The 19,704-nt window shown below is 37.6% G+C and overlaps 1 protein-coding gene across 1 annotated transcript in view; it reads right to left on the bottom strand.

Moving 5' to 3' along the window:
* Positions 1–1,382: 1,382 nt before the first annotated feature.
* The window catches only part of ST6GALNAC3 (ST6 N-acetylgalactosaminide alpha-2,6-sialyltransferase 3), a gene marked incomplete at both ends in the record, with an annotated part of 70,714 nt that continues 52,392 nt past the window's right edge, over positions 1,383–19,704 (bottom strand). Inside the window, 2 exons of the mRNA XM_084291288.1 lie at positions 1,383–1,569; positions 3,147–3,254. Coding sequence (XP_084147414.1) covers positions 1,383–1,569; positions 3,147–3,254 — 295 coding nt within the window. The remainder of the gene's footprint in view (positions 1,570–3,146; positions 3,255–19,704) is intronic.

Here is a 19,704-nt window from a genome sequence, read left to right as displayed (position 1 = left end):
TGTTCCACACATAACTCTTTCAAGTGTTCACAGTATTGGCTATTACAGTGTTGAATCTGACATTCCAGATGTTAAAATATTCTTAGGACACATTCTAAACTTAAAGCATTAATTTAAATATAGTTTAAATAAAACTCACATGCTTAGTTGAATTATGGTCATATTAAGAATGAGTCTGCTGCACTTGAAAACTTTCCATGAGAATAAGCTTAGAAACACATATTTCAACTAGAGATGAGTATATTTTAAAATTCTTGAACTGCTTCTTGATGTGTAGATAACACTGTGAGGTGGTTAGTTCTTTCAACTCCATTTGAAGCAATGCAAGCTGAGGGAACTATTACAAATTATCCTCAGTAGGAACGAGGACACACAGAGTAATCTGCCATCATATCCAGACATGCCATCACTTTCTTCAAATACCCAACAGACAAGAATAAATGACAGGTACCATTGCTTTTGTGTTAAGAATAAATGCCGTAGCATTCTTTACCAGCAATGTGCTTTATGGACTTAAATTAATCCTCACAATTCCCTTGTGAGGTAGATAGATACTGTCCCCATTTTTAAAGATGGAGAAGTGGAGAGAGGAATTGTTGTTATGGCTGCAAGGGCAATACTGTCAAAATACGAGTATTTGGATGTTGGAGCAACTCAAAGGCACAACTGGAGATGTTCATGTGCCAACCTTACACTAACACAGTGTATCCTGACAGCAGGATAGTTACAACAGCCAAAGGTTTGGTGTGGGCTGCAGCACACAGTCTTTGCTAAGTCCAGTGTTGCTGGAAAAAAATGTGGAAAGTTGTGTGCAGTTCAAGAACCACGTTTAGCTCATCTCTAATTTTACTGCATATGCAAGTGCTCACATGTATCAATGTATTTAGGTGGTTTCTTAACATTTGCTTACTCATAATAAGACAAGCAGACCTTGGAGGTCTGTATATTTTTTCATATTTCCTTTGTGGAAAATTCTCCATACTGCAAATGGAACGAGTGCTGCAATACTATCAGTACTGCAAATGAGTTGCAAATACAAATTTTAATTAACTAAGATACTGAATAAGTTTTAAAGAACCACCATGTTCTCTGTGTGCACCTGTATATACAGGAAATCTCATCCACCTTTAACTACTGAAGTAAAATCCAGTTAAAGTATAAAGTGCATTATGTGGAGTAAAACCCTAAGAAATAACAAGCCATGTGTCTGCCTTCCACAGTTTGATCAATTTTGCTTACCGAACCATCACCTTCTTTGTCTTCTACTTTTTAGTTTAGTGTTACTTAAGCTGAGAAAGGCCTGCCAGATGTAAGCAGAATTATTGTAAACTGAGACATTTTTGTAATATTATGCTATTAAGGGAGAGTTAAGAAAACCACTATCAAGACACTGTCCAGTTGGGGTGTGTAAATACTATTGAGTGTTTCTTGGCCCATTTAGCAAATACTTTCTTTTCCGTGATAAACCTATGGCCTCCGTATGGAGCATTTTCATGCAGGAAGTATTCCTCACACTCATCTCTTCCTGGCTCGTAATAGTGGTAGGGAACTTTACGAAAGCCTTCTGACCTAGGGAAAGAAAAGATAGTCTTAAGTATTATTTTCAAGAAAAACATTATATACTGCAGTTGAATTCACTGAAATCCCTTCCATGTGTTGGCATCTCAGCTCCTTTGCTAAATTAAATTGCACAAGGGCTTTCATTACAGCATGACTTGTATGAATTTTGATGTAGAAAATGAAGCTAAGCGTATCTCTTGACATATACTCATCAGTCAGCAAGGAGCTGAGGTGCCAGCTCTTATGGGTACCACACGTTTTAGTTGACTCTGAGGAGCAATCAGTCCAGGAGGCTCTATCCCTAAGCAAAGTCTTCTCATGAAGTAGTCCCAAGTTTGCAACCGGTTCTTGGACTGGCTAATTAATGTTAGAATAATATACATTACAAGGAGGTGATGCAGGCAGAACTGCAGCTTTAAGGAAACTCATCCTTATCTGCTGTCAACAGACTGAAGTCCTATCATGCCATTAGCTGGTTTTACATCAAGGCTATGCAATGACAGCTCAGCTGAACTCTGTGAGGACAACTTTAGTCCTGTCACTCCTCATCTCAGGGCACCTACTGTGTTTTCATAAACAAAGAACAACATATGTTCGTTCCATCTGGATGACTCAATCAGTGGGATCTGCAAGTTCTGAAAAGTCTCTCTACTCTTATGATATCCTAATTAAACAGCTGTGACTCAAATGCCTCTTTTTTGGGGGGGGTGGTCTGCCAGGAATGACTCCCACGCTGGAGTGACACAGAATACGGAGTGAGCATCTGCATGAAGACATTACTCTAGGAGCTGAGGACCCCTGAACTGGTTACATGCAGGACTTAAACCAGCCTAGGTACAGAAAAATAGACTTGGACTTGCATCATATATTGTTTATGACATTTCCTGCTTTTGTGAATGAAGAATAGTTTCATTTTATATTTTGCTACCTTATCCTGTAGATTAAAGCACTTAACTTGGACTTTTAAAAATTGTGTTTGGAGTTATACTTCTGACAACAGAATTAATCCATTGTCACTGTAAGGTCACTAACAGTAGTTGGTTGGAATTTATGTCAGTTTACTGTGATAAAGCTTGCAGGACTTGTTTTATTATCTAATTAGAAACCCCCTACTACTCAAAACAAGCCATATATAACCTAGAAAGTTCAAGCAGGTTGCTCAGTGGTTGTGAAATGTAATTTCAGGTAACTATCCAGGACTAATCAGTTTCTTTCACTTCCAGGTGTATTTGGCATTCAGAGAACTAATATATTAATATTTCCTCTATAGCAGTAAAGTAAGTACATTCTGTCAAAAGAATAGGAACATACTTGGTTTCCAGCTAATTCAGAAACTGCAAAAGATCTTTGATTAAAAATAGTTCCTTATGACATCTGATGTTAGACTTTGTAAATATTTTTATTTTACCAACAACAAATGCCGTATCAGTACTAAGTATGCTGACAATATAGTGTCACATCAATGCAAAACATTGGGAAATGGCTGCCTGATCCATTTTTTGGATTTATGATATTAAAATCAATTGTGAAATTTTGACAAGACATCAGAATTGTAGATGCATGAAAATAATTTCCTGTGATCTTACTTGCAGTAGGTGTCATTTATCATCCCATAGACGTGAATTCCATAGCAGGCATCCATAGCCAAAATTAAGGTAAACCAACCCGTACTGAGATATGAACCTGACTGGACTCTGTAAAAATACAACATACACAAAACAAATTGCAATGAGAAATTACCCACACTTTATCAAAGAAATATAATCTATTACCTGGGACAAAAGGCATTAAGCAACTTGACAATCTGTCAAAACCATACAATTATTTTGAATTATATTGAATTATTTATAGATACGCTCTCATTCTTGCCAGCATGGGGCCTCAAGCTATTGTCCACAGAAAAAAATACCATGTTAAATATATGAAGTGAAGCAATGCATCTCCCATGAGATGTAAAATAATTTATTTATTTGTACAACCAAAAGATAACAATTACTAGAGTGTGTAAAATGAGATAAAGTTCGCCAGAAAGCAAACTACAGGCAGGGTTTCTGCTGCATGCATGTGGGTATGCACTATCCTCTTCCCCAAGCAAAATATGAATTTGCAGTGGGCTATCCTCTGTGAGAAAATTCACACAGAGATGAAACTTTCAAGGCCATTTTGGTAGAAAACCATTGAACACAAGTAAATGAAAAACAGAACTTTGTGTCCATCCCTTTACACAAACTTGTGCTGTTGTTCTTTAAGATAATAACACAGAGAAAAAAGCACAAGAGGATGCTGCCCAAATTGATAACCTTTGCTCAAATAACTAGTCCCATTAAATCAGTCCAAAAGTATTATCTGCAAGGATTTGGTCACATACTGGCTATGTAAGCAAATGTGCGCATTGTTAATTACAGACCAAATCTTGTTCACTCTACGCACACAAGCATTACCGATGGCAGACTGGGAGTCAAAAAAATCACCCATATAATCTGGGCAAGCAACACTTACTACTTTAAAACCTCATAAGTAATAAGAATACACTTAGTACTCAATGCTTACAAACTGGCTGAAGTCCAGCTTTGTGCATGTACTGCTTTCAGTTTGACTGAAATCAATGAAAATCATTATCTTGAAATTATAAATAATGTATCCAGTTTCCAAAGAAAGACACCACAGAAGTAATGAAACCATCTTAATAGAGCCCTAACTTTCAGCCATGTGTGAGTGAGAGGAGGTGATAGTGTAGCTTTATGCCACGTCTTTTAGCTTTTGGCTTTCGGGTACAGCAGGGAGCAGTCTGTTCTCCATCATAAGTTAAAGTAACCTAAGGTTTGCACTCAATTAAGTTTGGCTGCAAAAGAACTCCCAGGTAGGCTTATGTGCAAATCAGTTTTCCCCATCAACAAAAAAGTCTGAAAACATTTTTATCCTGAGGTAGGAATAAAGCTTTCTTGTGGGGGAAAAAACAAACAAACAAAGAAAACCCATATAGATATATATATATGTATACACACACACACACAAACACACACATATATATCATACAGCAACTCATCCAGCCTGTAAAACCCAACTTTCCTGTGAGACACAAGAACCAACTTCAGGTGCTTCTTCCTGGTTCAGAGCAAGGACATACCATGGTAACTTCCCTGGTTAATCTGTCAGTCAGTGGCATTTGGCTCAGATTTGGTGTTATTTCCTTGCTCTTTCTTGTTGAAGTTGGACAAAGTAAGATTGGTAAGATTAAGAAGATTGGTAAAAAAGTAGTTGCACAACCTTTATAATAACACTGACCTGACACATACAAAACTGAGAATCAAATTTCTGCTCTGATGAATGCTTACTGTTGTGGAAATTAGATAAACTCCAAGAGCTTTACATTCCTAAAGAAATTCCAACAGTTCAAACAAATCTTTTTTTTTTTTTTTTTTTTTTAAGAGAAAAACAACTATCTCAACTCCTGGAGAGTTTTCCTGTACTCAAGAACACTCAAAGGACCTTGGGTTACATCTTCTCTTCCTTGTCCATGTCTAGCATTCCCCACAGGTTAGACTGCATGAAGAACTTCTATCCCTACTTTTCCTGAAAAGTCTTTATCCTTGGGGAAACTCCTAAGCATCTGTTGAGCTGTCTTTGTAGAGCAGAGGAGCATTCCAGAAGCAAGAAATAGAGGGTTAACTTAGTGCTGAAGAATGACAAGTGGGAACAAAAGGCTGGGTGTTAAATACCCATCTTTCATTAGGTGGAGACCAATTGTAATTGTGCTTCTTTGCTTGACACCTCATAGCCACAAAACTGTACATCTGTTTATGTGTCCCTTTAGGGTCTCCGTTGCTTTGAACAAAATGTTCTTCTGCTGTCTAGCAAGGAGAATTCCCAGCCTGGTTCATGTTACTTCAGGGCAACATCCTGCCATGATAAACAGCTGTACTGCTTCTAACTTGCTTTCTGCTTTTGTACCAGAGGAACACTATCCTTGAACTTTTAAAGCCATTTAGAATCATAATAACCATTTATAAAAACACTGTGAAGATCAGGACCCTTCCAATATTGCAGGTTTATTGGAGAGTACTATATTGGCAGTAGGATCTGAAATTTGCTATACTCAGGAGGAAGACAGAATTTTAAAAAAGAGTTAATCAATATTTCATGTCCTGTTTTAACACCATTGGACCTTAGTACTCTCATCTATATACTACATTGGAAAGATAAATAAAAACAGCAGAGTGAGTTCCCAGATACCTTCCCTGGGAGATGAAGTACATGACAGAATATAGATTATGTACTTTAAAACAAAGCACTTATATTCCTCCCATTTTTCCCTTTCCTCTGAAGATACGTAGGAATATGAGGGAATACACTTAAGCAGTGGGGACTCTGGATGATTTGGTAACACCTTAGAATTCAATCTGATACCATAAACAGACTTTCAACATTCTAATGAAAGCAATATTAAAAGTGTGAAAACAATTTTAGTTGTCCCTAAAAAGTCATAAATCTCTGAATACTTTTTAAAATATCATCCCATAAAACCGTAGTGCAAAGCAGTGTCTCAGCCTTTGCTATTATGCTAACACCATGCATGCAATTTCTCTCTCTACAGGAGAGTTTTGCATGTTTTTTGGCCAGAGTTTTTTTGAGACTCATTTGAAAGAGTTTCTCCTGTTACTGTAATTGCATTCAAATTTCAAATTTTGCACACTGAAAGTAAAAGAATCCTCCAGTTACACATAGCATGAGTCTACGTTACTGCACAAATCTGAAGGAATATGAACATTAATCCCAAAATAGTGAAAATAGGAGTTTGTTAAGCATCATCTGCAGAAGTACTATAGGCAAATCTATTGTGATATATGTGTGTGCAGCAAATCCAAAATTGTTCCCTATGGCTCCGAGTGACTTTTTCTTATACTCTAGAATTAATGGGGCACCAGATCTAGGCAGGAAATTGTCTCAACAGCTCAAGAGAAAATAATGCACTATTTTTCAAAAAATGCATTTAAAAAGAAGATGATTTTGCTTTCAAGACATGATTTACAGCTGGATGCAGCAATAAAAAGGCAATGCTCACAAAAAGTTATTTTCTCTGTTTACCTTGAGAATGAAAGTTTATTTTGCATACTTCCTACTTTATACGGATTCTTAAAGAAATGTTAGTTATCAGGGTGAAATTCATTCTGCTAAATACCATCCAGCATGCCTGGAAAGTACACAGGCCTATGCTCAGCATTAAACAATTGAAAAGACCAATGAAATCAATTAAGATGCTTAAAACAAAGTGTATGCTAGCCTATTTTGCTCTTAGTGAAGGTTTAAAATGTTGTTATTTCAGCTCAGAATAGAAAAGCAAGTGCCAAGATTACTATTCATTTGCAAGTGGCAAAACATAAAATTTGCAATTTGAGCAATGCTTCTGTAAACTCCAGTAGAAAGAACTAAGTACAGTTCCTCACAACCTGTTAAGAAGACTTACCTTCTATATTATAGAAGAAAGTGGTAAAAAGGTAAAAAACAACAACAACAACAACAACAACACTATAACACTATTTAGGCTAGGATTGCTAGAATTGTAATGTGTGATACATAAAACTTTAATAAAAAAATAATTTAAAATGTAAGCAATTGGGTTCTTCTGCCTTAGCTTTCCAATATTCTACAAAAAGAATACGAAACTGATGTAAAGAAGCTGGAGTAGAGAATGCCTCATAAAAATATTGTATACTGAAATTCACCTTCTTTGGCATCTATAACCATGCTTTGGTGTAGACTAAACAAAGGAAAAAACAGTTCCTTCCCTCATCAGGGGAAAATGGAGGTATATTATATTTTTGTAATGATCAAGGGAATATGAGTTCAAACTGGGTAAAAATTTTGTTGTCACTTGAGTTCAGATTTTACCTTAAGATTCCAGAAAGCTCTTTTCTTTATTCAGTTGTTCCAGATTTTTTTTTTAAGTGCACAATCAATTCTAGCTCTCTGGTTCAATGGATTGTAATTTGCAGTGAGGAGTTCAGTGGTAAAAAAAATTAAAAAAAAGAAAAAAAAAAGTTTGTTAAGGTGGAGGCGATCTGTAGACAAGCAATTTCATGTCAATCTGATTTCAGAAAATTATTTAGAAGTCTATTTTTTAATTCTTTCCTTGGAGAAATCAGAGAGCGCAGGTCAATTGAGAGTGCTAATTAAGGGGAAAAACTCAGAAATTTAGGACTTCAAGAAGCTATTAAGTAACAGAGAGCTTGCCAAAAGCATTAACAAGACAATTCTTTGCTTCATTTCAAAATATTGCTGTAAAATGGAATTCAACAATGACAGATTGAAATGACAAGATTGTCCAGGCCAATTAGTTGACAAAAATGTATCCGTTCATAAATGCTGTTTATAGACTCAAATCCTCAGTTGACCTGCCTACCGAAAGTAGCAACAGTTATTCAATGAGTGGAGGCTTAACAATGTGAGAGGTGTTTCAGCATGCTAAAACATTTGTAGAAAATGGTTCAAAACAAACAGAAATATTTTCAAGAACAGTGTTAAGATTAGTGTAGACTGTTCAGGTAAACATGTCCCTGGTCTTGATGCTGCAGGGCATCAAGATCCCGTCAATCTGTGAGGGGTCAGCTTGCTCTGGTTTTGCCTGGCTCTGCCACTCCGGGTGAGTGACCCTCAGCAATGAGGGGCATGTCCCCTCTGTGCTCTCTTGTTGAAAACTACCAGTTCTTTCCTCCTGGGGTTACAGTAGGTTTGTGAATAACAGTATGTTACCTTACAACTGAAGATGATATGAAAAATTTATCTACTAGCACAGACTGGTGATCCATTACAAAATTCTCTGCTAACCAAATTAATTCTGTTATTGTACTTATGTTGACTGAGATTTCTCTCTCTCTCTCTTTTTTTTTTTTTTTTTTCCTAAAGAAGAAGATACTAACGTAGCTGCTGAAAAGCTCTTCTTTGCCAAATTAGACACCCACATTCCCCAAGTCACAGGTTTGGTCTATGCCTTCCTCTTTGTATCAAGAGTAGATTCGCACATGACAGATCAGAATGAGCTGACAGCAAAATGCCCCTACCTCGGAGAGAACAGCAAGGTGCATTTGCTGTGCACCTCTCCTCTGAGAAGTGTATATACTTCTCATGCCAAAAAGCTGTTTTCTTGAGAGGAAAAAAAGGAAAGAAATTTGGTACAGGAGAGGGTAATACTCTAAATGCTGAAAAGCATTAGCAATTGCCTGGATTTAATTCTGTTTTCTGTAAGACTCAGTGCTTTGTTGCTAATAATTTCATTATATACGTTCTGCAGAAATAATAACACAGGAAGAGCAATGAACAAGATGCAAGCACAGAGAATTGATTTCACCTGGTAAAAATGGTTGCTATTTCTGCATTATAAAGATACCTATTAGGCAGTTGTTTATCATAATTATTCATTCTTTTGTACGTGTGTGCATGCACACATGCGTTTGCTTTGCATTCATAATGATGCAGGACATCTAATAATAAACACCCGTGCCCCTCAAGCAGTGAGCAGGCTGTCTCACACATTCAAAGGCCCACATGGTGCTTCAGGTCATTGTGAAAAGTGAAACATTTATATATGGACAGATGTTTTATTATCCATCGTGTATGGTTTCATGCAAAGCTTAAACAAGTGGAATGCATTATGAACAGCACAGGCCACATTCCAGATTCAGACAGCGACTGTGCCCATCAAGATGTACTTGGGAGTAGACAAGTGATGCCCTCCTGCCAGCTAAAAAACTCTTAGCAGATCATCCTTACAGTGAATCCTGAAAATAAACTGAAGTCAGGTGGCATACTGTCCAATTGATGTCTAGAAAATATAGATCTTCTAGCTACATTAATACTGCACTAATGGAACTCGGAGGACAAGTCAGTCACACATTTCAGTTGAATTTGCTACAAACGCAGCACAAGGCTACTCCTGGGTCACAAACTAGCCCACGAGAATCTCCCCTTACTATATAATTTAAAAAGAGATGTAAAAATTAATAATTCCTATGTCAAAATGGCCTTGAAAAAAGGATAGAAAGGACACTGCTGAATGATCTCAAAAGGAAATAGAGAAATTATGACTTTGTATTTAACCGTTTCTAATTAAAAAATAACAATACAACTATTTGTCTTAGTATTTACAATTTTTGGCAAGAAAGGTAAAAACAGTATTAGAATTAAGGAAGCCTGTGTTTTGCAATGACTGAAATGCATACAGCATCTGCTTGGGTAAGTAATTTATGCATATAATTCCAATCTTTGTGTTGTGTGTAATTTTTTTCTTTTCTCTCTCTCTCTGCTCTATTCTACATGGAAAATGGGAACAAAGGGGAAAAAAAATGAACTTAAAGAAATTGACTTCTGCTGCCCAGGCTTCTATAGTTTCCTTATTTCCAATTCCTTGACCTGACTTTGATGCATCTCAGCTCAGTTGTGAACTCAAGCAGCAAAAGAAGGAAGCTATTTCATCCATGCAGAGAGAGCTCCTTCAGACTCCTGTGCTGCTGAGCTCAGAGGAGAAAAGAATTCCTGTTTATCGATAGTAATCATGGAGGTCTAGCTTGATTCAAAACACACAGAAAAGAAACAAGACTAATGAATTATCATTGTAAACCCTGCCTTCCATCCAATATATACGTACTATTTTCAAGCTGATTCTCATAGAGGAAAATCTGTGCTACACTTTTCATGTTGAATGACATCCCCTGTAGAGAACAAGAGCTGCTAACTAAATTTCTTACAGCTGTTGGGTTTCTGCAGCTCATACTGACTCTTCATATAAAATTGTGATCTTGGTGCAAACCACTTACAGAGCAGCAAACCACACTCAGATCCAACAAAATACTATCCTTTTTTGGTAGAAACAGTCCCAACCTTCTTTTCTCCCCTACTCTCTTCCAGAAATACATATTCTCTTGATGTCTTTCAAATCCTTTGCTTCCCTTTTGTAAGTACAAATTGTGGTCTGAGGCATTGTTGATGCCACTGCATGTGTTTGAGCTATTAGGAAAAGATGTCTTTTGTAAATACCCTGGTTGCAGCTGCCAGCTGGGATGGGAAGTCAAGCAGCTCCTGCATGATAACCGGTAAACCGGGCCCCGTGGAGGTGTACAGTGCAGAGAGAGAAACTGATGGGCATGGCTCTGCAAATCTCCATTAGCATTTAGATTTAGTTGACAAGCAAATGGATGGTTAAATCAGAAGAGGATCCACAGAAGTGTTAGGTGTCACTGACAAATCGGTCAGATTTTTTTTCTTTTCTACATTTTTTTTTTTTGTCATACTAATAACCATCACAACTATGCAATTATGTTTGGAAAGACAGGAAGCTAAATTCCCATCAGCAGATTTAAGGGCTAAGCTGTTGGCATCTTTACAGTCATTTTTTTCTTTGGAAATTACCTGAGTAAAAGTCACTCCACCCTGAGAAAGACTGAGATCATCAGGAAATGCAACTCTTGTGGCCTATGCCAGTTTAGGGCGTTCTTCACAGTACAATTAATTATGTTTCCAGGGGCTGAGGCAAATGGGTGGTAATGCCAAATTTGCTTTCCCTGGGTAATAACTTGAACCTGCAAGCTAGTTGTGGCACCACGCTGTACTCCCATCCCACTACTTTTCACTTTCTATTGGCTTGGTCAAAACCTTACTGCAAAAGAGCACATTCCTGCTGGCTGGTGACATGGGGATTGATGACTGAAATCTTGACACTGGTTTCATGACTTGTGCCAGGGGCTTCTGGAGGGCAGCTTTATGCACTCTTCACTAGTAACCTGCAGCCAATCTGGTGAATGCTGGTTCAGCATTTTCCCACTGAATGAAAGGGAGCAGAAGAGGATTTACATTTTCATCTTTTGTAACCAAAAATGAACCAAAAGTGTGCCAAAGGGAAGAAAAACAAAAACAAAAACAAAAACAAAACAAACAAACAAACAAAAACAGTGACTTCTTCCTGCATCTACATTTAAACCAACACTTGCTGTCTTGGGCCTCCACATTTTTCTCCGGGGTGGATGTAAACTAAACAGAGCTGCAGTTAATCCAGGATCCCCAAAGAGAATTAATTAGGCAGGCTTTCCCACCCTTTTCTTTTGGTATTAAAGGGCACTTAATACTCCAAGCTGCATATCTATTGAAATCTATTGTAGGTGAACACAGAAGAAATTTCTCAATTAGCTCTTACCTTGTCAAGACAAGATACTGAAGGGTGCTCCTCTAACCTTGGCTGAAAGCAGCTTGTATTTTTCATAAAAATATGTTACTAGTTTTTAAAGCAAAAAAGTAAGAGACAACTTTCTAAAGATGCTCATTGTATGTCTGTGATGTTGGGATGGAAACAGAGGCTATTATATAGGTATTTTGTCTTACTACTATGGTGAAAATGAAAGAACAGTTAGCACAAGACTGTACTTTAACTCTTCTTTCGAGTGGGGAGAACACTGCACCAGATACTCGGCTGACAAGAAAAACACAGATGGGCACCAGCTGATATCCTTCTGAATTTTCTATAGTCTGCAGTCATTGTGTTAATTCAATTGCTACCTCTTTGATGTTAACATGGAGGGGAGGAAAGTGGCATTTTTCTCCCTATACTTCACATCTATCTGAGAATTTTGCTTTTCATCTGGATGGAGTCTCACCAACAAAAAACTTATGGAAGACCAACCAGGCTACAAACTGGAAGTTTCACTTCTGAAAGGAAAATATTCTCTGAAAAAAAGGGAACTCAAAAACCCACAGATGAGTCCTCCATCAGTACACATCCCCTTATTAACAACATATCTCTCCTCACCTGTAGTATTCATAAGAGTGTTTCCAGATACTCTAAAATTAATTCCTAACTCGTTGCTAAATTATTTACATTACAGTAGCACTGAGAATCCTCACTGTGTAAGGCACTATACACCCCAGGTGACAGCCTTTGACACAAAGAGTTTACCTGTCAAATAATCAAGAGAAACAGTTTTTTTTAAGAGAAAGTACATCTCCTTATCCCTAGCTCTTATAGGGAACTGCTGCATACTGCAATTTGCTCCCTTACATTTAAGGCACGTACATAAGTAGTAATTTAACATGCATGCTAAAGTCTCTCCATCAAGTATTGTAGGTAAAATGAAATTAAAAAAAATGCACGACCTTCTAGTCCTGTTCCATAGAAACTTCCTACAATACCGCATTGTGTTACAAAGCCACATTCTGTGAAATTGAATCCGGAGCTACAGGGAGCGAGTAGTGTTCTCTCCACTACCTATTTGTACAAGCCAAAGTTCATTTTAGATTATGGAACATCAATATTTTTAGAAAAATGAAATCTTAAATCCAGACAAATTATTCTGATATGGAAAAAAGGAGGTAAAAAAAGAACTTGCGTGGGTCTGAATATTAATTCAAATGCAAGAGGCCATAATGTAACCCATCAGTCAAGCTTTGAAGATGAACTGCTAATTAACACAGATGTTGCCTTCCCTTTTACTACTGTAACTTTTTCCAGATTAACTTTTTCCTTAATGTAGAAAAGGGAAAAAATATTTCTCTTGCCTTTTTTTTTTTGATGTACTATCTAATAAAACACATAATATATGTATAGGTATCATGTTACTCTTTTGCTAGCAATAGGTCTAGTCTTTCACTGCTTTCCTAATTAAGTCACCTATGTCCAACTACCTAAAAAGAAGCAAACAATCACTAGCATCACTAGCCTCTGAGCTACTGAAGCATCCCCTTCCCTCTCCACAGCTCTGTCTACAGAGCAGCTGGCTTTCTAATGGGCACCTCTCCCTGACACACATTGTGGACTGAAGAGGATGAGGTCTCTTGAAATACAATTTCAAGGAATTAAAGGTCCACTTGAAATATAATATCCTCAAAACACGCAAAATTAGCTTTTGTCTCTCCCTCTGTTCTGCAAGAGCCACTACATTTATACAGCAGGGTCTTCTTGAAGGCCAGATGTCTGCAGCCATTGACACAAGTAAATTTAAGGAAGGCAGCACCTTAATTGCAGACAAGACAGATCAGGCAGAACGGACAAAGAATGATGCATTTTTTTCCCTCGAACAGTCCTACAGCATCTTTTGGAAAAAAGCAGCAAACAATTTGGAAGCAGAACAAATGCCACAGAGAAGTGCATAGGAAGAGGAACTACGGATCAGAGTAGATTCCCTTGTAGTCCACTTTGCGGTTCCTTCAGCATTCGACAATGTTGGATTGTTTTTCCCCATATTCATTGAACAGACTGCAGGAGGGTAACTGTGCAAATGGAAGCTGGGAGAAAAATCTCCATACTTATTACAACAGCAGTGAAATGCTCTAGAGGAGAATTTTTATAGCTTCCCTGCCATCAACTGAAGTAGCAAATTAGTTAATTTTCTGAGTCTTACAAAATCCAGCTTTTTGAGAATAGTAAACTCAAGAATTATAGGACTAATCATCTAGCCAGCTCATTGTCAGACAATGCTAATGCCTAATTATCAAATATGGTGGAGAATTCAATTAGCTTCAGTTATTTGAATTTTCCAGCGAACCAAATTTATTAGAACAGTCATGAAGCAGGACAGTGATCCTCCACTTTATAAATAAATGCTCTGATTCCTCCTCCATGTATTACATTGCTCTAAGTGACATCACATCTTCAGTAATTCTTGGTATCAGCAAGTTAGGGTTTGGATACATGACCAGTAAAGCTCTGCAGACAAACAGTCCCTCGGCAGCCCACACCACACACCTGGCAGCATACATCAGAGGCTGCTGCTGCTCTCTGGGCATCAAAGTTCAGGACATGAAAGTTTACTGAATTCATATCTGAAGGATTTGCACAGCAAACATTAAAACAAGCTGATTTAAACATTAAATTAAATTAATTAAACATTAAAACAACTATAAACTACAGCCCACTTGCAGATGACTCCAGACTATATCTTTGTGGTACCAAATTGTAAAATTCAGAAGTGCCAAAATTGATTATATAGTTGTATTGCAAAGAACCTAAGGTAACACTAACAGCTACATTGCCGAAAGGAATACCAGATTAAAAATTAACATTTCGATCACACACAATACCAGAGATAGCATCACAATTAGCTTTACAAAACAACATCATTCTTTATGAGGCTTTTTCTTTGCCTCTTCATGCTATTTGCCTGATAAGCCCTTGCCAACAAAGACATTATACTAATTACAATTAGTTATACAAAGTGTGGGACAACTGAAATGATTTATTGATTTTTCCTCACAAAATAAACCTTATTATGAATTCCAAGTATACAATAAGGAAAATAAAGTAGCAGCCCCAGATGGCATGTTTACTCCAGACATGTATGAATGTGAATACACTTACAGAGACAGTCAATCCATTTAAAACTTTAATCTTAAAATAGTTGTCTGGAAAACATCAGTGCAGAGTAGGTTTTATGCAATTAAATTCCCTTTCCCCTGAGAAGAGACATTTGAGGTACAAAGCCAAGAGCTGAGCTGTTTTCTAAAAAAAAAAAAAAAAAAAAAAAAAAAAAAAAAAAAAAAACTTGGAACTAAGAGGCTTTTTCAGCAATAGTCTTTTTTTAAAAAGACAGTGTCCAGGCCAACAAATAACACTATGAACATTTGTTATGCAGTATTAAGACAGCACTGACTGCGCTTGCATTTGATATGATCTGTTATCTATGTGAAATCTGAAGAGATGCAAAGAATATGAAGCTGTGTGTCCTAGTTTTGGCTGGAATAGAGTTAATTTTCTTCTCAGTAGCCGATGTGGTGCTGTGTTTTGGATTTAGGATGAGCGTAATGCTGTTAACGTGCTGATGTTTCAGTTGTTGCAGAGCAGTGCTCACACAGAGCCAAGGACTTCCCTGCAGCTCATGCTGCCGTGCCAGTGAGGGACTGGGGGTGCACCAGGAGCTGGAGGGGGCACAGCCAGAACAGCTGGCCCCAAGTGGCCAGAGGGACATCCCATGGCACAGGGAGTCATGCTGAACAACAGAACCGGGGGGCTGAGCGGGGGGCTGCTGGGGGACGGGCTGGGCATTGGTCAGCAGGTGGTAAGCAATTGCACTGTGCATCACTTGTTTGTGTATTCCTTTATCATCATCATCTTTATTATTTTCCCTTCCTTTTCTGTCCTATTAAACTGACTTTATTTCAAGCTTAGAGTTTTACCTTTTTATTTTGATCCTCTTCCCCTTCCCACGGGGTAGAAGGGAGTAAGCCAACAGCTGTGTGATGCAGAGCTGCCTGCTGGGCTAGACCACAACACTGTGTTAAATATCTTTCCGTGCTTAAATATCTACCTGTGTTAACAATCACTTCATATCTAGGCCAGGAAATAATGTAGGGATCTCTGCTTTGGTTCTTCGGGAACTCATTCTAACAATTTCTACAAGAATGTCCTACAAATATTCCTTTGTCCTCCAACCTGCAACATCATGAGTGCTCCTCAAAACATACTGAGAATGCACTCATTCTGTGAATATCACCAGTGTTCATATGTATTTCCATCAAGGATGTGCGTGGTCTATGAGTCTGAGCAGAATTTCTTCCTTCATGGGGACCCTCCTCACAACTCTGTATGTTAAATTCCTTTGAAGTTCAAAAAACAAGCAAACAAACAAAAAACCCTAGACTTACTGAAAAATGAATAGCTGATCCAGTTTGATGTTCTCCCAGTTCTTTTATTTCCCCTATCTCCAGGGCTCCAACTCAGTCAGGCCTGTAGATACAAACCTTCCGTAATACAGATGATGAATATATACAAGGAAATGAGGCTTAGATGCAACAGTCACATTCACAAACAAGCAGGTTTATTCCCTGTTCTCTGCAGTGCCTTTTGCTACTACACCAGCCATTTTGTCCTCAAACTCGACAGAAGAAGGTACAGCACTTAGGCAAAACACATTTCTTCTCTCTTTTTTTCTGGTCTGCGAGTCAGCATTATCTGGTTAGGTCTACTTCCTCCGGCTTGTTCAGTCTCGCTTATCAGGCATGCTGGAAAATATTTCCAATAACAAGCCACCAGAAATCTGCCTTCATATCTGGTATCAGGCTACATATAACAGAAATCTTTTCATTTTAGTTTTAAAGTATTGCTTCATTCAACAAGCTGACTGCTGGCTGACACACAATCTAACCTAAAGGCTATGGATCAGCAGGTAAATGCAGAAATTCTATTAGTTTTCAGACCTGAGGTTTACGCCTTTCATTTCAAATGAAATCAAAATCCTACACATGAATAGGTAAAGCACAGAGTAAAGATCCTTTCTTAAAGCCATCCATTACCTATTACATGAGTGTGAGGAAGAAAGCAGTTTCTGCATCTTGTAGATACTGTGCTCAATGACTCTGGCAAGGATGGTAAATAGCAGACATAAAAGAGATCCATTCTGAGGAAAAATTAAAACCATGACGAACGTTACAGTAGGCAATGTGAAATCCTGCAAAGGCACAAAGGCAGGCATATTCAGATATGTTTGGTATTAACAAAACCCCTCTGAGCTTGTAAAAATAGGACCTCCTTACCTAAACATGGATTTCAAAGTCATAGGCAAACTTTTCTATGCTTTAGAGATTTTGGAAATAAGCATCCTCATTTAGCACCAGACTAAGGAAGCAGTGCAAAACTGCATATTACCAAGTGTCCATAATGTTTATGAAATGTATATATACATATAAACTGAAAGAATAACCAGCAGCAAAGAGATTTTTGTGTTTTTGTTGTTGTTGTTGTTGTTTGTTTGTTTGTTTTTATCCTTCAATAAGTGTACATACTTTTGATATGCAATCAGATTGCCTACTCAGCCTTATATGTAAAACTACAAGAGGTTTATGCATGATTGGCACCTGACTCCATTTTATCATTTGCTCTAAATAGGTAAGTTCACTGGAAGTGAACTCAGAGCACGGGCGCCAGCACTTTGACACACTATACAGACAAAAATTCACATCTGTGAGTATAACTCGCTTCTGGTGTGGGCTAGCAGAACTTCACTGAAGTCACTGGAACCACCTCTGCCAGAGCTGAATTTTTTCTGTGAGGCTGGTATATTGTACATACAGACAGAAGTACTTCTTGGAGATAAGGCTCCCTAATATGGGACCCACCCTACATCTGTGAAAAGAATCTATCTACATTCCAGCTTTATGCTCAGAGATTTCTTTATTATATAAACAGTTCCTATATAATTACGCCAAACGCTGTTTTCCTCCGAAACAGTTGATGATGATTGTCTTAGCAAAATAAAATCAATTGTGATTACCTAATCACAAGTATGATCACACTAATAATGGTTGATTTTTGTTGTAGATTTGTTTGTTTGTTTTCTGTATTTCTCATTCTGCACATTGAGTTAAAGAAATTGCTCCATGATTTCGCTATTTATTCAGGAAAAATACTTAAGAAAAGCATGACTTTTTCTACTTTGTAAAATTAAATGTAATGTTTGTCATTGGAGTATGGCATTAAACAGTAAAGAAGTTATTCAAATTGTTGGGCCTCTTCTTTCTCATTATAGAAGCCTACTCACATCTTTCATTTGTATTTTGTGTTTATTTGCATTTCATCTGTGTTTTCCTTTGGCAATAGGTTTGATAGCCTCTTTTTTCATTTTGCACTGATGCTATCTTACAGCTTGATGATTACGAGTGAGTTGGTATTCCTTACCATAGCTCATAGCTACTGCAATATTCAGTCCTCATGTATGGATTCTCCACCATAACTCTCTCATCATTTTCCCCAAGAGAGGTAGAATTGTCACTGTTACACAGAGCTGAGAAGAGACAGAAATCCACACAGTGTAAGACAATTTCTCCCTATGTGGTCAGTCAGGTCAAGAAATGTTACCTCATCTGGCTTAGAACAAAAGTAAACAGAAACCTCAAGACACAATGGCCAAGTCCAGCTCCCAGTTAAGTCCACTATGCCAATTACATCACAGCTTACAAAAGAACTAAAAAAAAAAAAAAAAAAAGCCATGGTTTTGTTGTTTTTTTTTTGTCTTACAGAAGATGATAGTGGACATGCTGATTTTTCTTGCCCTTTTGAAAGGTCTAATGCCAGTGTTTCTCCTGATTCTGCATGAGAACTTTTGACAAGGAAAATGCTCTGAATATTCCAGTCAAAGGCTTCAGAACAGCGCTTCAAAACTGACATTCTGTTGGCATACACTAAAATTGGGGTTGCTGAAAGCTAATATAAATGCAGTGTCCGAGCTGGCACCATTGCACCTTCCACACACACACCTACTGACAAATTCAGCCACTTGTGGGGGAATGTGGAAACTGTTTAATAGTGCAGCAGTGACTAAGGGCAATTTAGGATGGGGATGAAGAGCCATGTATCATGTGAACTCCCCAACAGCATGGGAGACGCTTGTTCAATGCTGGCAGGAGAGGAATACTGATATGGAGCTAATGCATTCTTGAATTACCTCGGAAATCACTCATCTAAGTATTGACCGGATCTGCCTACGATTAACTTGTTAGATCTGATGAGATCAGGAGGTATGGCTGCAAGTTTGTGATAAGAAGTCAGTGTTAGAAAGAAACTGAAGATCTCAGAAAAGCAAAGAAAGAAAACATACAAGCCTAAAGTATTCATATGGAAATTACTCAATATAAGCAGCTAATTTCTTCTTGAACTGCTCACGTAATTGTCTATAACCATCTATCATCAATTAAAACCACATGGATACACAAATATTACCATATGAAACAATGCAGGCATCATGCATCTCATAGGTTTACTAGCATTGCTCAGGGCTTTGCTATTTTAGAGTAACGTCATTATCCTTTATGCTGTGTAGTATTGTCCTCCATTGTGCACTATTCATTATTAGACACTTCGTTATGTGCAGCCTCTGCAGATATATAATACAGAGAGATTAAGCTAAACTGATTTACTGATACCATAGACATACGTTGCACTGAGATCTGTCACAGGTATTCCTTATGCTTACAAGAAACAGCAAATGAGTTATATTTATACACTTGAGGATCACTTTTTGTAAATGTTGAATGATTTTAGTGGGGACATTATGATTTTGTTTTCCTTCAGTTTGTTCCTAAGAGGATGTAAGAAATAAAAATTTACTGGTAAGGGGAAGGAATATAAATTAAACTATTTTATGAAAGCCATTCCTTAAAATGACTCAGACAATA

This window comes from Netta rufina (assembly GCF_964035555.1).
Source record: "Netta rufina genome assembly, chromosome: 8".
NCBI classification, from domain to species: Eukaryota; Metazoa; Chordata; class Aves; order Anseriformes; family Anatidae; genus Netta; species Netta rufina.
This window is presented reverse-complemented; position numbering and strand designations above follow the sequence as displayed.